Source organism: Carcharodon carcharias, chromosome 14 (assembly GCF_017639515.1).
Source record: "Carcharodon carcharias isolate sCarCar2 chromosome 14, sCarCar2.pri, whole genome shotgun sequence".
NCBI classification, from domain to species: Eukaryota; Metazoa; Chordata; class Chondrichthyes; order Lamniformes; family Lamnidae; genus Carcharodon; species Carcharodon carcharias.
This window is the reverse complement of record NC_054480.1, coordinates 143,547,256-143,575,147: the sequence shown is the minus strand read 5'-3', so window position 1 is coordinate 143,575,147 and position 27,892 is coordinate 143,547,256. Positions and strand designations below refer to the sequence as shown.

The 27,892-nt window shown below is 40.5% G+C and overlaps 1 protein-coding gene across 5 annotated transcripts in view; it reads right to left on the bottom strand.

Moving 5' to 3' along the window:
* Positions 1 to 13,090: 13,090 nt before the first annotated feature.
* LOC121286953 (casein kinase I) overlaps positions 13,091 to 27,892 on the bottom strand; it is a 106,179-nt gene continuing 91,377 nt past the window's right edge. For all 5 annotated transcript variants that reach the window (XM_041204290.1, XM_041204294.1, XM_041204291.1 and 2 more), the window contains 2 exons: positions 18,774 to 18,880; positions 13,091 to 16,380 (listed from right to left, as the gene is read on the bottom strand). In XM_041204290.1, coding sequence (XP_041060224.1) covers positions 16,326 to 16,380; positions 18,774 to 18,880 — 162 coding nt within the window. In that variant the 3' untranslated portion in view covers positions 13,091 to 16,325. The remainder of the gene's footprint in view (positions 16,381 to 18,773; positions 18,881 to 27,892) is intronic.

The following is a 27,892-nucleotide window of genomic DNA, read 5'->3' as shown; positions in this document are numbered from 1 at the left end:
GTGTTACTCTCTGGTCAATTACATTCTTAAGGTTTGTTAATGTCATTGTTAAGAGAAACAGGTGATGGGTATTAATTGTCTTTGAGCACATAGAAATGGGGGATCACGCAGTGCAGAGGGGGGTGGGGAGGGAGGAGGACCTCCTCGTAAGCCTGTTCCTGGGCCTGACCAAGGTGGCCATCAATAGGTCTAGGCAGCGGACGGTTGAGGGTGTCGTCTGACCCGACTATGCTCGCAGGCGGGTGGCCTTAGAGAGGGAGCGTGTGGTGTCCACTGGTATGCTAGTCGCCTTCCGCAATCAGTGGGAATTGTGGGGGCTGGGGTGCATCATCACCCCTGAGAGTGACATTTTGATTTCAATTTATAAGTTTCCTTTCACGTTTTTGTTTTAGTTTCAGTGCTCCACCAGGAGCTGTCACCCCCTCTGATTTTTAGTTTAATTGATTGATTTTGTTTCTAAAAAGGGTCTATAAATAGGGATCACTCAGTGCCGAGGTGGGTGGGGGACGGGGGAGCAGGGAAGCTGGAGGGCTTCCTTGTAAGGCTGCTCCTGGGTCTGGCCAAGGTGGTCATCAACAAGTCCAGGCTTTGGGCGGTTGAGGATGTCATCGGACCCGACTGTCAGCCCCTCTTCGGTGGCCATGTTTGCAGCTGGACAGTGAGCATGCGATGTCCGCCGGTACGCTTGAGGCTTTCCATGACTGGTGGGGACCACGAGGTCTGGGGTGCATTATCGCCCCTGAGAATAATATTTTGGTCCAGTTAGTTAAGTTTCCTTTGACGTTTTTGTTTTAATTACAGTGCCCCACCAGGGGGGCTCTCAACCCCTTTAATTTATTTTATTGACATTTTTTTTGGTTTTATAAAAAGAGAATAAGGGGATAGCTGGGACACTGGGTTGAGCAGGAGGAGAGCTATGAGACTGAACAAGTCAATAAACTCTCTCAGTGGAGATAAGCTCCGTGTCTCTGTTTCAGCTGCACCAACCAGTTTGGATCCTGTTAACAAGAGAGCCACAAAATGATGCCAACAGCTGACGCTCTGCCTTATTTGAACCCTTTTTTCTGTGTCATCCAAGAACTTAGGGGTTAAGATGTAGAGGCAGCTGCAAAATGTTTTGAGCCTGTTGAGGTCTCCAAGAGCTGGGATGGATAAAAGATAGGTTAAATTCTTGTCCGTGGCAGTTTGAGCTTGCAAATAAAATTATTAGGCTGCTGTGGGGAGCTGAAGTGTTCACTTGTGCTGCTGCTATGGAGATAATCACTGTTAGTCAGAGAGGCACAATTACCAGCTTCTCCTGAGGTACTGGGAACAGGATTTTGGTTACCAGCGATCATAGGAGACTGGACCTCGAGAAAATAAAGATCCTTAAATCCCAGGCATGGAATCAAATGAATATTCTTTAGTTGTTCTGAGATGCTCGGCTGTATATTAAAGAAAAGAAAGACTTGCATTCATGTCGTGCTGTGCACAACCTCACGATGCACTAAAGCACTACACAGCAAACCAAGTACTTTAGAAGTGTAGTCATTATTGTAATGTAGGAATTGCAGCAGCTGATTTACACACAGCAAGGTTCCATAAACAACGATGACCAAATAATCTGTCTTCAGGGGCAGAATTAAAGGGCCGATTAAGATAGTTAAAGTTACAGTTGTCTTTAATTTTTCATTGCCTGTCCAAACTTACGGTTGGTGGACGGTGAAACGCCTTTGCGTTTTTCTTCAAACCTCATCCACAGGCGGAATGAGGTTTCTGTGATGAAATGAAATATATATACATTTCTGTGCAAGGCATTTTCAGTAGCTAAACTTTAGATGACTTATAACGATGCGTGGACACTTTCTTTCATCTTCTGAAACACAAGCTTGTGAAAATGTTTCCAAACAGCAGGGATGTTAGGAAATATGGATAGTTTAAGGAGGTTAGATTTATATTTGCAGGTGTTAGGAATGAGTTTTCACTTTAAAGTTTAAATTGATTTGTATTTCTGCAACTGTGTATTAAGAAAGGTCAAATGAAGTTTTAGTTTTACTTTAAAAAGCTGCTTGCATTTCTAATGAGAAGTTTATGACCTCTATACAGTTAAAGTAAACACACAAGATTAGAAAGAGTAGTGCTGTTGCCTAGCAACAGGGAGTCAGATCGGTAGGTTTCTCCCACAGACATACACACAGAACTAAAGAAATAGCAGTTTTAAATTCAGTTGAAGCCAGGACCCCAGAGAGACTGAACATTGGGAGAGGGAACTGCAGATTTCCTAAAAGAACAAAATGGTCCCAAGCAAAGAAAAACTCCAAAAATCCAGGAGAGTGGGAGAGGGGAAAGTTCAAAGGAAACCTTGTAGTCAAAGGAAGGACAGGAGCCTCAGAAAAGGTCCTGTTAAGTGAAGTTAAGAGTGAGGGGCAGAGGGAAAGGCTCCAAGCTTCAGGTTTAAAGTGAGAACAGCTTGTAAGAAGGTTCAAAGAGACAACTGAAGATCCGTAATTCTTTGCTATGGGCACGTGAAGCAGTGATGTATTGTTTCAGCTGAGTTGGTGAGAGAGAGTCCATGGAAGTCAGCTTGAGTGCATGTGGTGACTTAGGGGAAGAGGAGCATCAGAAGGCGAGTTCGAAACCCTGGAGCCGAACCGTTGTGGAAGGTGTCCCCTTGTGGAAGGTGTCTGAGAAAGCGTCAGTTTGGGAGAAGATTCCAAGGCGATGTCCTGGAGAGTGGATTGGAATCCCTCGTGTAAAAGACAGAGTTCAGTGAGACTGATTGGCTCACGGTGAGACAAGCGCCTGGGGGGAGTTGAGGAGAGATCCATAGCATCTGTTTGAGGTGACATCTGTCACTTGGTTTGAGTGAGATGTGTCTGACCACAGGGTGCCATAGGTTTACATGGACTGGGTGCTTACTGTGTACATTAGAGTATAAGATAACTTTTGTAACTTGTGTTATCCTTATAAATCTGTATATGTCTGTAGAGGTTTAGTTGTGGGTGAAGGAGTATTGTAATATAGTTCATCTTTTCTTGTTGAATAAATGTTTCATTCTTTTGGTAGAAGTTCATCAGCTGACTCCTGTGCCTCTGTTCAGTAGCTGCAATAACAAAATACAAGTTAGGATCTATCAAGCTGGATTTCACTCTGGGATCAGGCTTGTTCAGGGGTAACCTCAGCTGGGATCACAACAGGCGGTTGAAGCAGAATCTGCCAAAGTGGGTAATGAACGTGATGAGCAACCTGGACTCTTTGTCTAGCAGAAGTTGCAAAAGCCGCTATTGGCATTGAGTCAGGTCAGCATCCATCGGGTGTACTTCTCTGGCCATGGCTTTACTGAGCTGTGTCAAGTCGACTCAAATACGGATGGACCCGTTTCGTTTTGGAACTGGGACCCTCCTGGAACCCCGTGCGGTTGGCTGTGTGTCCGGGGTGGTCACCCCCATGTTTGTCCAGCTGCTGCTGCACTTGTTTCACGAGCGGGTGGGGAATCTTTTGTGGAGTGAACAGGCACACAGGTTTAGCACCCTTCCTCAACGTGACCCTGTATATATTCTTCAGTCACCCTAAGCCTGTAAAGAGCTTCATGAACTCCTTTTTATATTTGAAGCCAGGCCCTTGTTGGTTGACCACCACAATTTTTTTGTAAAAGGTTAAGATCAACATAGGCTTTTCAGCTGAGCAGTGAACAGTCCTGGTTGTGGGCCACAAACAGGGTGTCTTGGATTGCTTTGTCTTTGTACCTGAATCGCCTGCAGAGTTCCTTTCACCAGGCATTGAATGCCTCCTGCTCCATACAGGTGCATTGTCACCGGCCATGGTTCTGTGTCTGATAGGATCGTAACGCTGGCTCATGTGTCCAACTTAAAGTATGTGAGATAGCCACTAACAGGAGATGTCCGCATTCCAGAATGAAGATCCAGGATCTTCGACCTCATCCCAGAAGCATGGTTGTGTGTCGTCCTGGTGAGCTGTCTCGACCTTGTGAATCCTCGAGATCCTCCATGCATTTTGGTGTTTTGGCTTTGCGCACCTTCGCGAAGTGTCCGATTTGGTTACATTGAAAACGTCGGATGAAATTGCTGGACATTGGTTATGCCTGTGGGGGGCGCTTTGCTCCACAGCGCTGGCATGGTCACTCTACTGGTTGGTTAGGGTATTGCTTCTCTTAGCCTGGAGTGTCCCTGTTTCTGTGCTGTTCAACTCACTGGACAGTGGGGTTTACTTTTTGGCTTGCTATCTTCCTTTAATATGGATCTGTGCGGCAAACAGATTTCAGATTGCCTGACTGGATGGCTTCCTCAAAGGTTAGATCTTTCTTCGCTTGAAGCATGTCCAAGAGTGCATCGTCCACCACTCCCACAACTATTCTATCCCTGATTAGTTCAGATTTCAGGTCACTGTGATCACAGTCTTCAGCCATTCTATACAGCTCAGTAACAAAAGAGTTGATAGGTTCTCCTGGCTGCTGGATGTCTATTAAGTGTAACCCTTTCAAGGGTTTTGTTACTTCTGAGGTTAAAATAGGCATCAAATTATTTTAAAACTTCATCAAATTTTGCAGATGATTCCTTGTCTAGCTATATTGTTGGCTATTAGACTTACCAAATGAAGCAGTGTATTAATTTAAACAAAAACAAAAATTGTTGGAAAAACTCAGCAGGTCTGACAGCATCTGTGGAGAGAAAGGCAGCGTTAACGTTTCGAGTCCGTATGACTCTTCTTCAGAACTAAAGAGAAGTGGAAATGTGGTGAAATGTGTACTATGTAAGTGGGGGGGAAGGCAGATGAAGCAGAGTAGAAAGCAGGATAATCCTTGTTCTCACACCCTCCCCTCCCCACCCCCACTCAGGCCATCCTGTTTCTACTCTTAACGTCATCATTAGCACCTCCTTTAGCCAGTATCATCACCATCAACATCCCTTCGATCTATTGTTTATGACATCTTTTACAATCACTCCTTCGTCTCCACCTATCACTGGCCCTCTATCCAGCTTCATCAGGCCCGCTGAGTTTTTCCAGCTTTTTTTGCTTTTGTTTCAGATTTCCAGCATCCGCAGTATTTTGCTTTTATCTCAGTGTGTTAACTAGTTCAGCTTCTGTCGTTTTACCCAGACCGGAAGCAATCATGTATCCAAGGAATCTCTTTCTCCAGAGTTCCCAATTTTGTGATTTATCTGGACCTTGGATAAGTCCAAGCTGATCTTGGAGAATGGATTTCCAATCCATGGTTAAAATTGTTAAATTGCAGGTTCAGTTTCAGGATGTTTCCAAAAATCCAAGATGGCGCCGCCACGTGGTTTTTCACAAAGAGTTTCCTCCACTTGTCATTTTGGCGGGTTCCCATAGTAACAGCCTTCACAATCTTAGCATTTAAATTTTTCAACAATGGCTGACTGGTTAGTCTTCCCGACTTTAGCACAATGTTCTTGGGTCTTGGAAGTGTTGAATCCTGGCTTTCGCTGGGCTTTTAAAGCTGCTGACTCAGTCGCGATTAATTTTTAATTACTATTTTTTTTCTTGTTTCGGAGCGAGCTCGACTGCCGCGTGTTCTGATGCCATCTCAAGAGTCTGGTTTCTCGGACTGTGACTTGAACAGCAATTTTGGACCACTGCGGTGTTTTTGGGACTTTTTTGGGACTTAGGTTGCCAGGAATTTTAAAGTTTTAGCTCACCCCTGCTGGTCTCCTGACTCTACACACTCTGGATAGTGAAGATGGACTTCCACTGGATTCAATGAAGTCTTTTGCTGCAGTGAGGATTTTAACGTCAGCTTCCAAGCCTTTCTTGGAGCTTTTCCCTGGCAATTTCCTTTTGCGCCTTCACTTCTTGAAGCTTTTTTTCAGGTCAGAATGTTCTTTGATTTTCCTCCCATTTTCTAGGATTTTAATTTTCTTCTGTACTCTGTGCAAGGTTTTGAGTTGTTCCATTCACTGCCACCATGTTGTAAGATGTTGGGAGTAGCTCAGTAGGATTTAAGGTAGTTCTAGTCTTAGGTAGTTCAACAGTATTTTTTAACTATTAGAAACTATATACATAGGTACAGTAAAGGTCCAAACTAGGAGCTGTCTCCATGTTTGCTTCTACACATGTTTCTGTCCAATGCTACTCTGACCTCAAGTTGTGAGTCATGTGCCCTTTTACATCATTGTGGGTGATACTGTACTCAGTAACCCTTTATATGCCAGACTTTTATACTACATCATCTACCCCTTCCACATTTGCAGCCTTTGGCTTTCTTGTGCTTTCTGCCTCATGTCAATTCCTTATTTGCAGTCATGATCCTGCCTTTAGTGCAGGGGCATCTGGACTGTTGCATTCAAAGGAGAAGATGAGTGACAGTGTGGGTTAGTGACCAATAGAAGTAGATGGGACTGCAAGGTCTCACTTTAGAAATCTTCCCTGATGTATTCAGGCTGTGGCCTCTGAGTCCCATTAACATTGGAATGCTTGAACCACGTTTTTATCTTCAGCAGCTCCTTTAAGACTGAAGGACACATTGAAAAAAAAACTTCTATGAAAGAACGATTTTTACAAATCCACAGAAGACAGAGGGGGCTCTGACACCTCCATTCCCAACCGCCAAATCACAATAGGAACCAAAAATGGCCACTGCATCCTCTTCTTGCACTGTCAAATGCCAGAGGTTGGTGCATCCTACCAGAGCAGCAGGTTGTTCCCTGGTATTCCATGCTGTTGTCTTCTGCAGAAGTGCACAGTGGTATTTGGTTGCTGCAGTCACACTTGATCATGATTCATGCATGGTAGGTGTAAAGGGATCAAGGACCTAAGTTGTGGGCACTGCCAAGTGACTTTGCTTTGGGAATTGGGAGCAGGGTACCATATGATAACAGTTGAACATTGCCCTTTAAGGTGTGCTTGGAGATTGAATCACAGAAGCAGTTACCTTCCCTGTTATTAATTTAGAATCAATCTTATGTTACTGACCTGGTAGTCATTAAACTTCTTCTAACACTGCAATAGATTGTGGAAGACCCATTTGCAACCCTTTTTTTCCCCCACCTGTCCCATACACTTCTTGGCTTCTTCGTTGATATTCCATCTACTGGACATTATCTTTCTCTGAACAAAGATCTTTAAACACAAAAGGTTGCTTCCATACTCCACCTTCAATTTATAAAAAGCAAGCTTCCTCCACATCTCAAACACGTTTTTGAACCCCTTTGAGGAGACCACTTCACTTATCCCGTCAGCATTATTTAAATTAGTTGACCCTAGAATTTGACCTCTAAATTTGGCAGCCATTTGTTCCATCCCAACACACTTTTGCCACTGGAACGAAGACCCAGAAATATCCAGGCCTATGTCTCCCCATATTTCTTATTTTACATTAAATATAAATGACTTTTCCTGGTATTACAGACATTGAATTGTTTCTAAATGAAGTATATAAAAAGGACTACCCACTAGCTAAGTAGTATATGCTCTACTTAAACACCACAGTATTCTTGAAACAAAAATGGGAATTATTTGATGACAATTATCTTGGCATGCAAGACCTGTAGTAAGTATAAAAATGACACACTAATCAGTCCAAGATGAATGCTGGGCTTCAGGAACTGCCAAATTCAAGAGTAAAACTTTAATTTCTTTTGGAAAACTTCACTAACCTTCATAATCCTATAGAAATCGTTATTTACATCGGACTCTTTCAAAGCAGTAAATATAACTCCACTTTTGTCAAATGCACTCATTCAAAAACACTAGCTGCAATAACATGGAAGGATAAATTCTTATAAGTCCTGATAAAAGGGCATAAATTAATTAGGGAGTTAGAAGAGTGAACAAAAGTTGAATCTTTTTTTTTTTACTGAGAGTGTCATGGAAGGGCATTGAAGCAGTGTAAATAGGTTTGCAAGACAATCTATATTAATGGTAATTTCTTAACAAAAATTGTTCCAACCCCTTTTACAGAGAACAAATATCGAGCATATAGTTACAAGAGTTATCTGAGAGCATGTTTGAATAGATAAGTGTTGAGGCAGCTTTCAAAGTAAGTGAATAGGCAGAGGGATTTAGGAAGGGACTTCAACATGTACAACTGAGACAGAAGGCTCTGCCAATGCTTTTTAAGGAGCTTTTATTTTAATGTATTCATTCATGTGATGTGGCATGACTAGCATTCATTGCCTATACCCAATTGCCTTTAGGAAGGTGTATATTGTGGGAGAAGGGGGCATAGGGCCCTGGAGTCAAAGGCTGTGATATAAGTGGGGTTGTGGTGCTATGGTGAGGCCTTGGAGGAATTTGTAGATGATAACTAAAGCTTTGAATTCAATGTGTTGGGACAAAACACTAATAACAATAGACAAATTGAATGTATTTCTGAACATAGAAGAGGATTCGCAGATATGTTGAGAAGGTAGGCAAGAGAGGGCTGATTTTTCAAAAATGGCAACCTAAGTCTAATGGGCTTTTTGCGTTCCTAAACTTGGTAGCTGAATTCCATCAACAAATAATTTTAGCGAGAAAGGTGTGCACGAAACAGATCACAACAAATCTTTTGATATTAAATTAAGATTTTTATACATACGTTTTATATATATTTTTCATAACCTCAGGGAATTCCAAAGTGCTTCCCAACCAATTTAGTACTTTAGAAATGTAGGGAATAGGGACAGCCAATTTGCACCCAGCAAGGTCCCACAAATAGCAATAAGATAATGGCCAATTAAACTGTTTCTGTGGCGTTGGTTGAGGGATAATTATTGGCCAGAACACAGGAGAACTCTCCTCATCAAATAGTATCATAGGATCCTTCAGATCCGCCTGAAGGGAAAGACAAAGCCTTGGTTTAGCATCTCATCTGAAAACACAAATTGACAATGCTACACTCCCTCACTAAAAGAGTCATCTTAGATTATGCATTCCAAGTCTTGAAAAAAGGACTCAAACCCACAACCTTCTGACTCAGAGGTGAGAGTGCTACCAACTGAGCCATTGGTGAAACATACATTGTTTATTGAATCAGTCAACCAATGGAACCTATTCCGGAATTGGGGTTCTGAGGCACTAGGTGCACTTTAACCTCCAGATATAGTTAGAAAGAATCATAAACATGCAGCATAAGGAGGTAAGAATATGTATCTGTTCCTTTAAAGTTATTGAATTTTGGTCCTCATTTGCTTTCCCTTTTTCAACCCTAAAATATCAAGAGTGATGACTGTATGAACACCTAATCTTAGACATTCTCCAATGTTATTTTTGACAGTGAGCATTTAAGTAGTTTAGGCTTATTGATTATTTCCATTTCCTACTGGTAAGCAAATATCTTGTCTCCTGTAGAGTATTAGAAGGAAAGGTCACACTCATCATGAATGAATTTACCACTGGTAGTTAATTCTACTATATAAATCATTGTTCTAGGGATACCAATGTATAGCGATGCTATTCATCTCCATGCCTGGTGGTGTAAAATTGCTGCTGAGAACATTTTGTGGAAAAAATCTGTGAAGACAAGTATTAATCCAGAGGGAACAAAGCTGAAATAGTATTCTATGGTTAGCATTTCCTATTCATTTGATCACTGGGGAGCAGTTTTTCACTGCATAGTAATTTCAGGCAGCTTCTAGAAATTTATATATTAAAACAATATTCTACATGGAACTAATTTCTCAGTGATCCCAATAACATTCTGCTGTGCCAATTGTTATTTAAGTAGAGCACAAGATTTTAGAATAATTGGGAATTGGTCTTTTAGAACAAAATAATGATCCACTTGACTGGCCCAAGATGAACAATATCAATCCTGATGAGTGGAACATTCTCTCACTGTTCTATTATGATCCAATGTTTCACTTTATCTTTGACATTGGAAGAAAATTCTCCTAACTGCAATCATATGATTTTCTATTTCACGGTTCCTTTTTGCCACTCTGTAAAACACTGTAGTGCTGAGTACTATGCTGTACTGTCATATTTGATAAGACTATTGCAGACAGTAGAAAGAAAAAAATCAGTTGGGACTGGATCCAGAGATAACTCTGCTCTCATCTTCCAGATCACAATTTTTGCAATGCTATCTCTATAAATTTTCATACAATTTAAAATAGCATTTCTTCACAATAAAAAATCATGGTGACTAGTTACCTATTTCCAGTGCCAAGTATTTAGTAGTTTTCATAACTCTTGAACTAGTCACAAGTAAATCAAAGTCAAGGGCTGCCCTCTAATGCTTCAGTGGTTAAATGCAACTATAAGATATGGTGCGGAGTCAGATAAATGGAAAAGGTCCCAAATTCAAGTTAGAATTAGCTGGCCTGTGCAGGGCAAGAGTGAAATATAATTAGTTGCATCATCATCACAGCAAGTTTGGTTGAAAATGACACTTTATCCTATAAATCTCATCTTTCCAAATATCAGTCCCACATTCTTCTTGAAGATGTTCAGCATCTTGACCTCCGCTACCTTTTTTGGCAAGACATTCCAGTTTTGAAGTCCCTGAACCTGTGCTCTCTTGCTCTGGCACATCAGAAGACATTGCTTTGGGTTTCTCTGTCTCATGAACTAAGAATTCTTTATGGTCCCCTCCAAGATGTGTTCTTTCAAAGCTAAAGAGATCTAGCTTAATTAGTCTTGAAAGCTCTGAAAAGACTGAGGAAATTGGGCCAGTTGCTTTCAAGCAAAATTGAGCAAGGTCAGGATTTTGATCACCTGTATTGCATTCATGTCTGAATCTTATGATTCACAGATGTTCTTGGCAGAAGGTGAGTTGGAATTTTTTTCTGGAGGTTATCTGGACATTGAAGTGTTATTTTAAAAGTTTTAACAAGCGGTTGAAAAAGATCCATCCAGGATCAATTTTGATTTTAATAAGGTTGAAGGATATCTGACATGAGAAACAGTATGATTTTCTTTGCCAGTGAAATGCATTTATGATGTGCCTTTCCCTTGGAACAACATTTAATTAACTGCGGAAGAGGAAGCAAGAGGAGAAATTGCAATCCTGAGGTAGATCCTGCCCCTCACCCGCTATCATCGTATTTATCCAGTTTGGAATATGCCACATGCTCCAAAAGCTAAAGTGAATTTGTTTAGATCTTGGAGATTCTTAACTGGAAAACTTGAATTTTACCAGCTCTTCAATTCATAGATACTTCCTCTTTTTAATCTTTTGTTAAGGAGGAAATAGTTTGCATTTATATAGTCCCTTTTATAACATCAGGGCATTCAAAAGCACTTCATAGCCAATAAATACTTTTGAAGTATTGCAATTTAGGAAACCAACTTACACACAGAAAGGTTCCAGTAGCAGCAAAAACGACCAGTAATCTGTTTCTGGATGTGTTGGTTAAGGGACAAATATTGATTAGGATATTGGGAGAACTAACTTGCTCACCAAAAGAATTTTTCACTTCAGCCTCGGTTTAATGGCTCATTTGAAAATTGCACCTCCTACAATAAAGTACTTCCTTGGCACTGCAGTGACGTGCCAATCTAAGTCATGTACTCAAGTCTCTTGAAGGGATTGAACACACAACCTTCAGAGAGGCAAGAATAGTACTACGGAGTCTTTTTGTTTGAACTTTTGACAGACCGTGCAAGACAAGTTGCAATTCAGGAAAGTACAGGCAACTAATTTTCTGAAATTGATGGATTTGTTGGAAGCCAGGAGTTAGCAAATCTAGAAAATGTGAGCCAACATGAAAGTACAGATTAGATGTAGCAACAATTTGCTTCAGTAACATACCACAGACAGCAATAAGACAAATGGCTGGTTAACCAGGGCTTTCTTTTGGTGGTATCAGTTGGGCAGGTGGTAATGTTGGCCAGGACACAAAGAAATCACTGCTCTTCTTCGAATGCAATGTAATCATTTATAACCAACTGAATCAGTTTAGCATTCACTAATGCCATACACAGTGTTTTGGTAAGCGTTTTCTTGCTCAAAACACCAATCCAGAATTGTCATAGAACAAACCAAAATTACATGAGACAATCGCTTTTTTCTCCCCACAATTACTATTTACAGCATGGCACCAAATATGAAATTGTAGAAGAAAATAAACATATGCCAAATTGCTGAGATTTGCAGACTTTAGCATCCCAATGTGAAGAATCATCCCTTACTGAAGATAGTTACATGTCTATTTCTTTAGAGGGACAGGATAAAGTTACTTGTAAATTACTGCACAAAGAAAAAATACTCGGCTACTTTGTTAGCTGTGACTCAGTGAGTAGCACTCTTGCCTGTGTTCAAATCCCACTCCAGAGACGCCAGCACAAAAATCTAAGCTGACACTGTGCAATACTGAGGGAATGCTGCATTGCTAGAGGTGCCATCTTTCAGATGAGACGTTAAGCGCCGTCTGTCCCCTCATGTGGATGCAAAAGATCCCATGACACTATTTCAAAGAGGAGCAGAGGAGTTATCCCTGGTGTCCTGACCAATATTTATCTCTCAATCAACATCACAAAAACAGATTGTCTGGTCATTATCACATGCTGTCTGTGGGACCTTGCTGTGTGTAAGTTGGTTGCTGCATTTCCTGCATTAGAATAGTGACTACACTTAAGTACTTCATTGGCTGTAAAGTGCTTTGAGGTTGTGCAAGGCACTTTATAAATGCAAGTCTTTCTTCCTTTCTTTGCATTAACTCTAACTTGTAAACAAAGGTTGATTAACTGAAACAGAAGAACAAAATATCAACATACATTCTCATGCACAAATGATGCATCATATTTGTGCTTTGGTTGCTGTGGTATATATCAGATTTTTAAAAAAAGACCTCACTGATGGCACTTCATGTTTAATGGCAGAGTTCAGCATCAAGTCTACATGGGTGTAATTTGGTTAAATTACATGCTTACCAGAGCAGAAGAGCAGGACAAGGTAGGTCAGTGGAGGAGGAAGTGTATTAATTCACTTAACACCTTAGTTGGCTGGAATAGCATATCTCACCATTTCTCAGTTTAGAACTTACATGGAGCATGTATATATGTGTGCTAGCTTTATACTGTACAGTACAATGCAAAATGTAGCCAATTATTTAATCTGACCAGATGCTTTTGTAACATTTCAGAACGTTTAGTTACCTAGCAAGGAGTTTAACACCTGAATGAATAAAAAAAATGCAAGGCATAAATATGAATTGCTTGTATTCCCTTTATTTGGTTCTTTTCACTTATTACAGTCACCAAAATTAATGACAGCATAATAAAATTGCTCATGTGCTTGTTGTGGATAGGGACCATTTTATGTCAAGTAAGTGTTAAATTACTGGGCAGCTTACAGAATGCAGAGTTCAACCTTCTCAGTTGTAGTGCCATTCTGAGCAGTAGATTTATCACAAAAAAAGGTTACAAAATCGGAACCTAAACATTAATATACATTTTAACTGTCACATTAATACCTATCATGATAAATTGCATTCCAGCCAATAACAGACCCATCCTAGCAGAAAAGGCAGCAGGTGAATTTTGCAAAACATTGCACAGCATGCTGGTGATACCACTGTGCTACCATGACATTATTTGTGACTCCTCTTTCTATCCATTTAAGTGGAAATGGAGATGATTCACAGTCAAACTCTTGGTCATTTCTGACAGCTCAAACTGCCCACATAAATTTTTGAAAGTCTATATACAACAATAAGTATTAAAATAAGGTATGACCGTCAACAGCCCACCAAACATTAGGTTTATATTTTTAAAGATACTCTCTGTTCAGCACTTAATTCCATAATTTTTCTGTCCAAGGGAAATTACACATTGGTTGTGCTGAATTGAGATCACCAGTATGAAAAGTGCATGTTTTTGGAAGTTACAAAATCAGTTCTGCCTTCTCTCAGGAAAGGTCTATATCTAACTGTAAATTAGTTTATACTTCAGGGGTGGGAACGTAATAAAAATACAACTGTGCAATACTAGCCTCAGCTAAAAACCTTTGGGTAGTCTCACATACCTGACATGTTGAATTCTCAATTTTCAGAAAAAATTGTGGTAGTTCACAAGATATTTGTGAACACAAAGCTTAACATTATTTCAGAAAAAAACAATAAGCATAATTTTCACTTAAAATGTCTTCATATTTTCACTTGTGGAAAGGACCAGACACACCTGCAAATTAGGTTTCAGGAGTGCTTTAACCATATTGGCCAAACTAACTCTCTGAATACTCAATGATACTTTGGAAAGAAAAATTGAAAATGCAAAAGAATTACTTCATATTTCCATACAAAAACCATCACTTAGTACTGTAGTTTCTTCATTAATATATTACGATGCAAGCATATCAAACAATGTTTACCGTGGAGACCAGGTAACAGAAGATCAGGGCCAACATTGTTACCCTTTTGTTCCTGTGTTGCCCTCCTTATATCTCATTGGCAAATGGACACAATCCACAACAACACTTAAGCATCCAAAAAAATTTTTAACCAACTAAAAACTGAATGTTACACAAATAAAATGTTGCACATGGTTGTGGATGAGTGTTTCTCTGCACCAGAAATAGACCTGTTAGGTACTGCACCAATGGAAACAGCTTCAGTAAAGATGACTCACAGTAAAGTACGTAACCTATAAGCTTAGTTATGTGCAGGACCAATGATTCACTCTAGGTAGAAGTTTATAATCCAAGTTTTACTTGTACCTATAGTTACCAAGAATCTATTGAGATGGATAATCAATCAATAGCCCATTCTCATCAGGGGTCCATTTTAAGTACCCTAATTTCCTGAGAAAAACCTGCAGCCTTAAAACAGAAGGGGGATAGAGTGGATTCTAAAATGGTGTAACATTTTAAATGAAATGAACTTTGAAGTAAAAACAATGGATTTTCTAAATAAAATTGTGCATAAAATCTTTGTAGTTCGACACACCAAAAATATGGCTACACGAACAGCTTACAGCACATTGAACGCAACGGGTAAAGCTGGTAATTGGTAAACCTCTGAAATCAAGATTTACTTCAAATTAATTTCTGTCCTAATTAAGACTAACAGCTGTGGCTTCCAATTCAGAAATTGAGGTACTTTGTCACTGCTCACGTTACTAACTTTCCAACAAAGTCATTGAAACCTGAAGAATTCTCCTTGCTGTCTGATGGGCCTGATCGAATGACTGCTAACTTACTCTTCTTCACTGCTCTTGCCTAAATTGAAAACTTCATGATGTCTCAGAGTGCTTTTGCCCACTTTTTACTTGACAATTTGAACTAGTTCAAGAATTTTGTTTAGAAGCCTTCCAAAGTGCTTTGCTGTAAACTTGCCAACGCCGAATGCTTTGAAATACGAGATCCTCCTCCTGTCTTACCTCGTGCTCTAAGAGTACTGGTAACAAAACTTGAATGCTGATCTCTCAGTATATGGCATGACTATGACAGAAGCCTTCAACTGTACAAAACCCTTCCCCTATTAACTGGGTTGCTTTGCCTAGATCCAATATAAATGGTGCCTCCACAAATGACCCATTCACCTCTATCGTGTCTGAAGTGCCATTTTATCTCATGGTACAGCTGCTAAAATTCAGACGATGACCACCTCCTGTTCATATATGGCCCTTGTGCCATCTGGATCTCAAAAGCTCAAACTAGATCTGAATTTGAACAAGTTTTTTTTTCTGTGAACTATCAGGTCCTAATTCTACCCAGTTTAATAATGCAACTGCTTCATTTACATTTTGCAAACATTATTACATTTAAAAACATGCTACATTTCCTACCATTTTTGTATTCCCTTAAAAAGGTACATAGAAACAGTTTTTGCACAATCAGATCCAAAAGCTCTTACATACTGTTATCGAAAGTGCAATTAAAAGGTGAGGAAAGCCTGCAGGCCACTTCCTCATCCCAACAGTACCCAACGACAGTGACTACACCATGCATTCAGGTTGATCAAAACAAAAGGAAAAAAAAAAATAAAGAAAAAAATTATCGTATGACTCGCAATTATAACACTGGAGATGAATGAATCATGTCTCGAGTTGAGTTTCAAATTATATCAGCAGCCCACCAAAATCTTGAAGTAATTGTTGCTTTTTCATTCTGGAACTTTTTAAAAACTTGAACTCAACACTGCCTTGATCCCATTGAGAGAACTAACCCTATTTAATGCAGATTTCAGGTGTTTATTTCAAAGACGATGCTTTCGTGGGTTCCCACAGAAAAGGAAGTAAAAACTTTGCATGGTGCATTTGCCAAGTCCACTAGTATGAACTTCACAGCAAAAAAGAGTACCAATGTCAGAAGCCCAAAATGCTGGGCAGAAAAGTCATGATCTTAGACAACGGCAGACGCCTGCCACAAAAGGGATGGATTTCTGAATTAATTATGACTGGAAAGTTGCAGAACACGCTTGTAAATCTCACAGCAGCTTCCAGAGTCACTTATGGCGCTGAATGGTTTTCCTCTTCCGCCTCTTGAAGAAACAACAGCACCTTAAAAAAAAACACACACACACATGGCTGAGAGAAAGATCCTCTGTTACCGCTAAAGGTTTTAGTCGACTGAAAAAGATCTCAAAGCTCCTGCTGGTATCAGCCAGAATTATATCACAACTAGAATCTAACTTTCTCCTTTCTGCTGGCAACGAAGGCAACTGGAGTTGAATGGGCAAGGGCCAAATGAAAACAAAAGAAAGTGAAAATAGTGGATTGAAGAACTTTATTTCTGGTCAAAGATATTTTTAGGTGTTAATATATTTATGAACAATAAATTCACTACCACATGAAGAGGAAAAGCAGCTTTATGCATTCAAAAATTTACCTTGTGCTCACCAACATTATGCTAATATGAGTCAATGAATCATATTTCTGCTTTGGGCACTGAGTATTAGCATCAAATGTTCTCTTGACAAGGCAGATGGAAAATAAATCCTCCTTTACTATTAAAAATGGTGCGATCACCATTGCTTCAGCCGAACAGTTCCTAATGCCCCACCCACCCTCTCACAATTTTGCTCAGGTTGTATTGACTTCTGAGCAAGTTTTGAGTTATGTGTGCCTACTAGCTACAGAGTTAAAACCGTTGCAATTCATTCTACATTGGACTCATATAACCGCCAGAAAGGGAGAGTTTTCCCTCATCAATCTCATGTCAAAGGCTAAAGGACATTGTACAAGCTATCCCACTGAAATACCAAATTCTGTTCCTGTGCTAATAATAAAAACTTCACAAAGAACATGTTAATTGACAATATATTCAGTTGTAGAAATTTAGAAAATTCAACAGGTGCCTCATTTTGATAGGTGTACAAGGCATTCAGTATTGAATGTGAAACAAGATAATGCTACAGGATGAGGGAGTTAATTTGGAAAGTAATCAATGGCAAAATGGTTGGATCTGCTCTGGGCTACCCACACAGGTATAGGTACTGCACCTTCACTAACTTGCTGAATAATTGGTTTGCCTCTATTTTCAACATCTTTTGTCAAATATAAAGCCTGTCTTCCAAGTATAACAAGCATATAACAAGTATAAAAAGTGACTTATGATAAGGCACTCAATAATGTTGCACTGAAAACAGCTGTGTGAGTGGGCAATTTGGCTTCAGTTTTCCTCTATTCTTATTGGGAAGTGCCTATTTTCACTAAATGTTTTCTTTATAAAGTTCCAATCTCAGTTGTTCAGTTTAATGTGGTAGAATAATGCTATGAACTCACATACCACTACACTCTAGATGATGTATATCAATGTTTCAAGTGTACTGCACCACCAAACCTATCCTTTTGTGGCTGTATGTTTAAGGAGGTCAACAATTTCCCATAGAATCAGAAGGGAAGAATCACAGGAAGAGTGATTCTATACCACATTGTACACAGCCACAACTGGGAATAATTTGTGATATGGATGAATTCTTAATTGTTAGAAAGATTTAAAATGGGAAATGAGAAACATACTGAAGTAATAGTCTTTCCAAAATATGATTCATGCCCAAGTATTTCAGAGAGAAATTCAAAAAAGCTTAAATTTTGCAGGTGTACTAGATGGTCCCTCCATCAAAACGTTAATACAATTCAGCTTCAGCACCAAGGCATGGAGCCATCGTGAATTCCTATCTCTGTGGCTGAAGTGCTGTGAAGGTTAAAATTGGTCTAATTTTAGCCACAAATGTAGGGAAAGGTTTTCAGAAGCTCGGAATAAACTACACATTTTAACTCAAGAACTAAGGGAGGAGAAGAAAAATGGTCCAAATCTCATGCCTGAATAACTGACTTGACCTATTTAGAATTCCACACTTCCATCATTTAACTCGCAAAGCACATCATCATTTAACTCGCAAAGCACAGAACTAAAAGACTGATTTGCTTTTAAGTCATTTATAGCTCAACAGATTTGAGACAGAGTCCTTGATTCCTATCTCCCCCTTTGCTCTCTTCAATGAACCCACTCCATTCTGAATGCATAGAATTTTGTGAGGTCTGTTGCAGAATGCCACGTCACTGTGTGCCCTTGTAGGCTGGCAGGAACAGAATGTAATACAAATATTACTGATGGAGTCTTTGTAAAGCTGAATAAATTAAACAAAATCAGCTTTCAGCACTAATGAAATGGACTTTGCAGCTTTCAAAGCGCACATTTGTAATTATATTCAAAAATGAATTTCTGTCCATTTTTAGCATGAAACATCATGATCAAGTTGATATGTTTTTACCATAGAGGTAAAGCTTCAGAACCACATACATGGTTTGTCTTGGATGCATACTGCTAGCTTAAATCATAAGATATGCTGTTTCACTCAGCTTTTCAAAGCAAACAATAATTAAGGATTCATATTTGCTTAATATTCAAAAATAAATAATTTATGTCGAAGGTTAGGAGAAATTCATACTTTGTATCATCTGCCACTTCAATCTCTGCTGGGGCTGTGATGGGTGCATTGGAGTGTCCTGCTGTGGGGTCATCTGTGTTAAGCTCTCCATTTGTTGAACTGACCACCTTAAAAAAATACAGAAAATAATTTGAAGAATTGTGTAATTTTCTGCTACTTATTGTTATGCACAATGTACTGTACATTTAAAGATTCAAGAAAAAACACTTGCAAATGATGAAGATAAAATCACCCTAAGTTGAACTAGTATTTTCACCCACCAAGAGATAGGGCAAATAAAATTAAAAACAGAAACAATGCAATTCCAATCAAAGCAACCACAAGTATCCATTGTTCAATAACAATCAGGTGACGAGATGAAAAACTGCAAAAATAATCAAGATTAGTCAACTATCAGCACTAAAATGCTGGATGAAGATTATTGAAAAATGTTTACTACACAATAAAGATGGCCATCTCATGGATAGATGTCTATTTACTTTGATGGCATATATCTATTTATGATACTTGCGTACACAAAGGAAATATAACTTTTTAAAATCGTCACAACAATATGGTTCCTGCCTGCAATTCTTGATACATCGAATTCCTGATCTCAACTCTGTTGTGGGGAACTACTTAGCGAAGACCAGAAAACATCTTTAGCATCGGAGGGGAAATTCTGACTTGAGCAAGTCAACTTGGATCAGCTGGCAGTATTCTTGTCTATGGGTCAGATAACAATTTGGTCCCACAATAGGTGCTAAACTGAGATTCTGAGATGGAGTACTAAGGGATCGCTGCAATACTGGCAGGTTTACTCCTGTAGATAAAACATACAGGTTCCATTCTGTCTCTTTCACTGCATTATTTGAAGAAAAACAGAAAATTCTCCTGATGACCTAACCAGCATCGCCAGAAAGTAAATTAACTGGGTATGTACCCACCAAGAATTTGATTAATCAGTGATTCATTTCATTTACACGTGGGACGTTTTTGCTGCGTGAAGTGCTTTTTTCCAAATACTCACGCACCTTTTAGTAACTGATTACAGAGCTGAATTGGCAGAGGCCTAGAAACAGGCCTCGGACCACTCCTTGGCTAGGAAAGACCATGGTAGGATAGGGAGAGGGCAAGAAAGATTGGGTTTAGCCTGTTGCATATATTCAAACATCTGAACTCCCACCTTGCAAAGATAAAAATCCAAGCAGCAACCTGTGTAAGAAGGAAGAAATAACTGCTTTTATATAGCATATGTTTTCAGGATGCCCAAAAATGTTGTTTCGCCAATGGATTACTTTTCGAAGTGCAGTCACTTATATACTGCCAGTCTGGCCAGGCATAGGCTCAAATCTGCACCTGTCAACTGCTCAATGAACAATATTTCCTTAAGAAATAATCCCTGTCCATTCCATGATAGCATTTGTATTAAGATAACAAGATTAGTGATCGCAGATTTGAATAAATTATTTGTGGCACAATTAACAATTCTTAATCAGGCAGGTTTAAGCTACTTGAGTGCACGACTGATGATTGACCTTGTTTCCTGGTTTATTCAACAGAATTTGAAAGGGTTGGCCAATCATAAGGCTCTTCCCACTTAGCTCCAGACAATCTGGTAGTCAAATTCCCTAACATATAGGCTGGATTTAGTTAGATAATTAGTAGAAAGCTTGTCAGTGCTGAAACACTCTACTGCTTTAGCTGGTTGACCTCTAGCAGACTTTGGTTAACTTTTGCCAATCTATACTCAAGTTTTCTTGGTTTAGAAAAGTTGGTTGTATCCCCATGTGCAGAGCTGATGTGATCCACACTTGCAAGGAGAAGTTTTTCTGAAGTGAATTTCTCAATGGTTTCATTTTGAAACTTGAGCACAGTATTGGGTTTTCATCCATGCCAAACATTAGCTTGATTAAAAATAAATCTCCTTTGACTTTCTTTGCCTTTTGATTAGCCTATTTCCTCACTGTCTGAAGCGAAAATCTCTGATTCACTGTGGGCAGTTAGTCGACTATGCCATGGTATCCAATAAACTGTTTCATCCATTCACACACATGAACTCAAGTATCCAGTTATTTTCTGCAATTGGTTGCATGTGCCAAATTAGTGTAAGGATTTCCTCTCTGAGGTAGGAAATCTTTCTGGTGCTAGAGGAATTCAGTCACTAAATTTGGGATAGATTGCATGCAACAGTGAAGTTTGAGCAGAACTACTTGTACACATACTGCCTGAAGGGAATTATTAATTTACTCTATCAGGAGAATGACAGAAACCTCAACATGAAGGAACTTGCAAAGAAACACTTCAGCAGACCTTGGGGAAACAACAAATTTTTGACAGATGTGGCTAGTTTGCTGACTGAGCCTGGTGAATAACACAGATGGAAGCACAATTCACAGAATCAGCTGCTGCAATTTTACTTAAGAGATAGTGATTTCCTGTTGATGGAGGTGATTTTCATGAGTTTCTAACATCCTTTCAGATCCCTATCTGCAATCTCAAATGTCAACATTCAAAAAGAGAGATTGCCCTGGTGCTTGCTTTTCCTGTGTGTTCTGATGGCGTAACTTGCACTACAGTTCAGAGGTTAAATACAGGCTTTTGTCGAGAAGCTTTGATTCTTGGTTATACTGAAAGACGAAGGTCTTTCAAACCGCTGAGCTTACTCAGTGAAAAGAAGCATAGAATCATACAGCACAGAAGGCAGCCATTTGGCTCAATGTATAGATCTTTCAAAAAGCCCATGCACAATTAATCTCACTCTGATGCTTCACCCATAGCTCTGCAAAGGCGGCTGTGTACTTATATTGTGCCCTAGATGATAACAGGACATTGCAAAGCACTTCACAGTCACTTAATTATTTTTGAAATGTAATCACTGTTACAATATAGCGAAACACAGCAATTTGTACATTGCAAAGAACACGCAAACATCAATGGAGATGAACTACCAATTAAACTGTTTTAATGATGCTGGTTAAGGGATAAATGATGACCAGGACAACTGGCGAACTCCCGTTAAAGGAGCTTTGGTGAGTTGCTGCTGTGCATCTTGTAGATGGTATGCACTGCTACCACTGTGTCAGTGGTGGAGGGAGTGGATTCTTAAAATCATGCCTTGGAATCTTTTGCTCCTATCCCAGGGGGCATGTGCGATCTCTGTTCATTCAAAAGATGGCACATCTGACAAGTGTAATACTGAGCAGTGTTACATTAGGTGTCAGTCTAGATTATGTGCGCAAGTCTTGGAATGCTCCTTGAAACCGACAACGTCTGGCTCAAATGGAGCAGGGGAAATCTGAAGGATGATATACTCTGTGTCAATCTTATGTATCCCTTCTAGCCATTTTTTAAAATTCTTTCATGGGATGTGAGCATTGCTGGCTAGGCCAGGATCTATTGCCCATCCCAAACTGCCCCTGAGGAGGTGATGGTGAGCTTCCTTCTTGAACCGCTGCAGTCTTTGTGGTGCATACTCAAGTGCTGTTAGGAAGAGAATTCTAGAATTTTGACCCAGTAACAGTGAAGGAATGGCGATATAGTTCCAAGTATAGATGGTGTGAGACTTGGAGGGGAACTTGCAGGTGGTAATGTTCCCATGCATCTGCTGCCCTTGTTCACCTAGGTGGCAGAGGTCATGAATTTAAAAGGTGCTGTCGAAGGAACCTTGATGATTTGCTACAGTGAATCTTGTAGATGGTACATACTGCTGCCACTGTGAATCAGTGGTAACTCTTTCGAGTACAAACCCGTTTCCATCTGTTTCAGATGAAGTTACATTGTTTGCCATTGTGAGATTTGAACTCTTGATCTTGGGGTTACAAGCCCAGTACCATAACCACTTGGCTATTTAGGCCAAGCTTTTTGCAGGATGGCTGTAACTCTTTTGAGTACAAACCCGTTTCCATCTGTTTCAGATGAAGTTACATTGTTTCATAGTTTGCCATTGTGAGATTTGAACTCTTGATCTTGGGGTTACAAACCCAGTACCATAACCACTTGGCTATGTAGGCCAAGCCTTTGAATCAGTGGTAGAGGGAGTGGATGTTGAAGGTGGTAGATTGGGTGCCAATCAAGCAGACCGCTTTGTCCTGGATGGTGTTGAGTTTCTTGACTGTTGTGGGAGCTGCACTCATCCAGGCAAGGGGAGAGTATTCCATCACGCTCCTGACTTGTGCCTTTTTGATGGTGGACAGGCTTTGGGGAGTCAGGTGGTGAGTTATTCTCCACAGAATTCCCAGCCTCTGGCCTGCCCTTGTAGCCACAGTATTTATATGGCTAGGCCAGTTCCATTTCTGGTCAATGGTATCCCCCAGGATGTTGATAGAGGGGGATTCAGCAATGGTAATGCCATCAAAATGTCGAGGGGAGTTGGTTGGATTCTCTCCTGTTGGAGATGGTCATTGCCTGGCACTTGTGTGGTGCAAACGTTACTTGCTACTTATCAGCCCAAGCCTAAATGTTGTCCACGTCTTGCTGCACAGGGGCACAGACTGCTTCAGTATCTCAGGGGTCATAAATGGTGAACATTGTGCAATCATCAGCGAACATCCCCACTTCTGACCTAATGGAGCAGGGTAGGTCATCGATGAAGCAGCTGAAGATGGTTGGGCCTAGAAAACTATGCTGAGGAACTCCTGTCCTGATGTCCTAGGACTGAGATGATTGACCTCCAACAACCACAACCATCATACTTTTTTGCTAAGTATGACTCCAATCCAATTTCCGCCGATTCCCATTGATTTCAGTTTTGCCAAGCTCCTTGATGCCACACTCAGTCAAATGCTGTCTTGATGTCAAGGGCAGTCACTCTCACCTCACCTCTGGGGTTCAGCTCTTTTGTTCATGTTTGGATTAAGGCTTTAATGAGGTCAGGAACTGAGTGGCCCTGGCAGAACCCAAACTGAACATTAGTGAGCAGATTATCGCTGAGTAAATGCTGTTTGATAGCACTGGTGACAACCCCTTTCATCACTTTGATGACTGAGAGTGGATAGATAGGACCGTAATTGGCCAGGTTGGATTTGTCCTGCTTTTTATGGATAGGACATATCTGGTCAATTTCCCACATAGCCGGGTAGATGCCAGTGTTGTACCTGTACTGGAACAGCTTGGCTAGGGGCGCAGCTAGTTCTGGAGCACAAGTCTTCGGTACTATTGCTGGAATATCGTCAGGGCCCATAGCCTTTGCAGTATCCAGTGCCTTCAGCTATTTCCTGGTATCATGTGGAGTGAAACGAATTGGCTGAAGACTGGCTGTGATGCTTGGGACGCCAGGAAGAGGCCAAGATGGATCATCCACTCGGCACTTCTGGCTGAAGACTGTTACAAATGCTTCAGCCTTCTCTTTTGCACTGAGGTGCTGGAATCCCCCAACACTGAGGATGGGGACATTTGTGAAACCTACTCCTCCTGTTAGCTGTTTAATAGTTCACCACCATTCACAACTGGATGTGGTAGGACTGCAAAACTTAGATCGGATCCGTTGGTTGCGGGATTGCTTAGCTCTGTCACATGCTGCTTCTGCTGTTCGGCATGCAAGCGGTCCTGTGTTGTAGCTTCATCAGGCTGACACCTCATTTTTAGATATGCCTGGTGTTGCGCCTGGCATGCCCTCCTGCAGTCCACTGAACCATGGCTGATTTCCTGGCTTGGTGGTAATGGTCGAGTGGGGGATAGGCCAGGTCACAAGGTTACAGATTATGGTTGTATACAATTCTGCTGCTGCTGATGGCATCCATGAGGCTCTGTGGGCCGAGCTGAGTTGCTAGATCTGTTCAAAACCTGTCCCATTTGGCACAATGGTAATGCCACATAGAGGGTCTGCTCAATATGAAAACAGACCTTCGCCTCCACAAGAACTGTGCCGTGGTCACTCCTACCAATACTGTCCTGGACAGATACATCTGCGCCAGGTAGGTTAGTGAAGACAAGGTCAAGTAGGTTTTTCCCAGTGGGACAGGACATACCCGGGAATGGTGATGGTGACGTCTGGGACATTATCTGTAAGGTAAGATTCCGTGAGCATGACTAGGTCAGGCTGTTGCTTAGCTATAGTCTGTGGGATAGCTCTGTCAGTTTGGGCACAAGCCCCCAGATGTTGGTGCGGAGGGCCTTGCAGGGTCAACAGGAGTGGGTTTGCTGTTGTAGTTTCCCAGGTCAATGCCAGGTGATCCATCCAGTTTCATTCCTTTTTGTAGACCTTGTAGCAGTTTTGATACGACTGAGTGACTTGCTAGGCCACTTCAAAAGAGATTTAAAAATCAAGGTTGCATGTAGGCCAGACCAGGTAAGGGCGACAGATTTCCTTCCCTAAAGGACATTAGTGAACCAGATGGGTTTTTATGACAACCGACAATGGTTTCATGGTCACTATTACTGATACTAGCGTTTTTTTTATTAGTTAAAGATTTATTAACTGAGTTTAAATTCTACCAACTGCCATGGTGATATTTGAACCCACGTTTCCACAGCATTAGCCTGGGCCTCTGGATTACTGGCCTGATGACATTACCACTGTGCTGCTGCCACTGTTCAAGAAAAACCTTTGTAAAGGCATGGAAGCAATCAGCAAAACAAACACTTTGGAAAAGGATGAACAAGGTACCAGAAGTAAAATTCTGTGTTTTAATTACAGTCACATGCAGCCAGAAAGATAGATCACCATCATCATAATGCCAGATTGAGAGTCTACAGACAGGGGAATCCCAATTTCAGAGCACTTGTCAGCCTTAGCTCAGAGCTTTCGCCTCTGGAACCGAAGGTGCTGTGTTCCAGGTCCACAATGAAACAAACGCAATCCAGGCTGATGCTTCAATGTAACACCGAGGGTATGCTGCTTTGTTGGAGGTGCTCTTTGAGATGAGATGTTAAATCGAGATCCCAACTGCCCTCTGGTGAAAGTAGAAGACCCTATAGCACTCTTTGAAGTGCAGGGAAATTCTCTCTGGTGCTCTGGCCAACCCTTATCACTTAACCAACTATACTAGAACAGTTTCATTTGTCATTTATCTCATTGTCGTTTGTGTGATCTTGTTATATACAAATTACAAAGTACCCTACACAAGTGGCTACACTTCAAAGGTAATTAATTGACTGAAGTGCTTTCAATGCCCTGTCAAGCAAGACTCTATATTAATGTGTCCCTTCATTTCACTATCATCAAGACATTGAACCTGACAGGAAATTCTGTGCAAGAAAAAATTTTGCTTCAATGTGCAAGAGCATGTGTTTAAAATTTTCAATGCATACTAACTGATATAAAGTTTCTGGCATAAGATTCAGAATGTACATTCTGAAGCACATCACTGTATGACCATACTTAGGCTCAAAAATATCCAAAAACTAAAAACATCCATATGGCTTGCACAAATTTGCTATTTTTTAAGGAGAGCCATTATGGTTGTCACTGACAGAAAACACCTGGAAAGCTACCATCATACAACACTCATCTTTATCTGTAATTGACCAAAAATCATCAGTCAATTCACTCTACTCCTCAAGAAGCGTTTGATCTGAATTTTACTTAATCTTCTGTTCTCTTCACCTGAAGGTAGAATGTGAATCATGCTGCAGAACAGATAATGGGTGTCAGCAGACGTCCAGGGTTTCCTTCCTTGAACTGGTCAGTGTTCTTGTGACAAGCCTAGGCAATGAATGCTGCCAGGCTGGGGACCACTGTGGTTGTCACAGCCCGAGCAGAGGCCTGACCTCACCCAATATCCAAAAATATAGAATACTAACCGGCTTATAAGAAACTGTAAATGGAATTGAGATTTAGATCAGCCACGATGCAACTGAATTGCAGAACAGGCTCCAGAAGCTCAATGTCCTACCTCTGTTCCTATGTAACAATGACTTTGGTTGACTCTGGGTCTCACATTTTAGGAAGGATGAGAAGGTAATGCAGAGGGTTTAGAAAAGATTTACAAGAGCGGTTCTGGATGAGAGACTTCAGTCATGTGAATAGGTTAATGAAGCTGGGATTTAGAGAAGGTGGTGAAGAGATTTTATAGAGGTGTTCAAAATCATAAGGGCAGAGTAGATAGGGAGAAACTGTTCCTATTGGTGTAAAAGTCAAGAACCAGGTGACACAAAATTAAATGGCTGGCAAAAGAATCAGAGGCAACAGGAATAAAAACATAGAGATAAAAACAAAAAAACTGCGGATGCTGGAAATCCAAAACAAAAACAGAATTACCTGGAAAAACTCAGCAGGTCTGGCAGCATCGGCGGAGAAGAAAAGAGTTGACGTTTCGAGTCCTCATGACCCTTCGACAGAACTGCAGAACTGAAGTTCTGTCGAAGGGTCATGAGGACTCGAAACGTCAACTCTTTTCTTCTCCGCCGATGCTGCCAGACCTGCTGAGTTTTTCCAGGTAATTCTGTTTTTTGTTTAGAAATAAAAACATTTTTTCCCAGCAAGTGGTCATGATTTGGAATGAACTGCCTGAGAAGGTGATGGAGCCAGATTCAATGCGCCCTTCCAAAAAGAATTAGATAGTTACCCGAAGAGAAAAAAAACTGCAAGGCTAAAAGGAAAAAGAATGGGGCTAGTTAAGTAGCTCTTTAAGACAGCTGGCATAGATCCAGCTGCCTGAATGCTCTCCTTCCATGCTGGAACCATTCTATGATTTTTCCACTCCCGAGCCTATCAGCAAAAGGTCCATTTTAATTATAGCGCTACACCTCAGATGGACTCAGCTAACTTGATGTAAACCAGGTATTGAACGTGGAACCTTGCCGGTCCACATAATTTAGGGCAAATTATGATACCAATCACTCTTTCAATCTTTTACAATTGTGGATTTTGGCTAGCTACACATTTGGTTTACATCCAAAATCTGAACAGGAATCCAGGAAGTGTGGTATATTTGGTTTTCTCCATTTCACCAACGCTTTAGAGGTCTGTGCACTGGTAATAGATTAGCGGCACTCTAGAACTGTACAGTTGTGTAACCAACTACTTATTACCACATACAGTCAAACTGAATATCATAAACAGATTGCATTTTGAACATCAATTGGAATCCAGTTGTAATGCAGAATTATAAGTGAAGAATACAAATACTAGGTGCAACAGAATTGAAATTAGTTTGCAAGGACGGCACATCAGTTTTACAAGCAACACACCAAAGAAT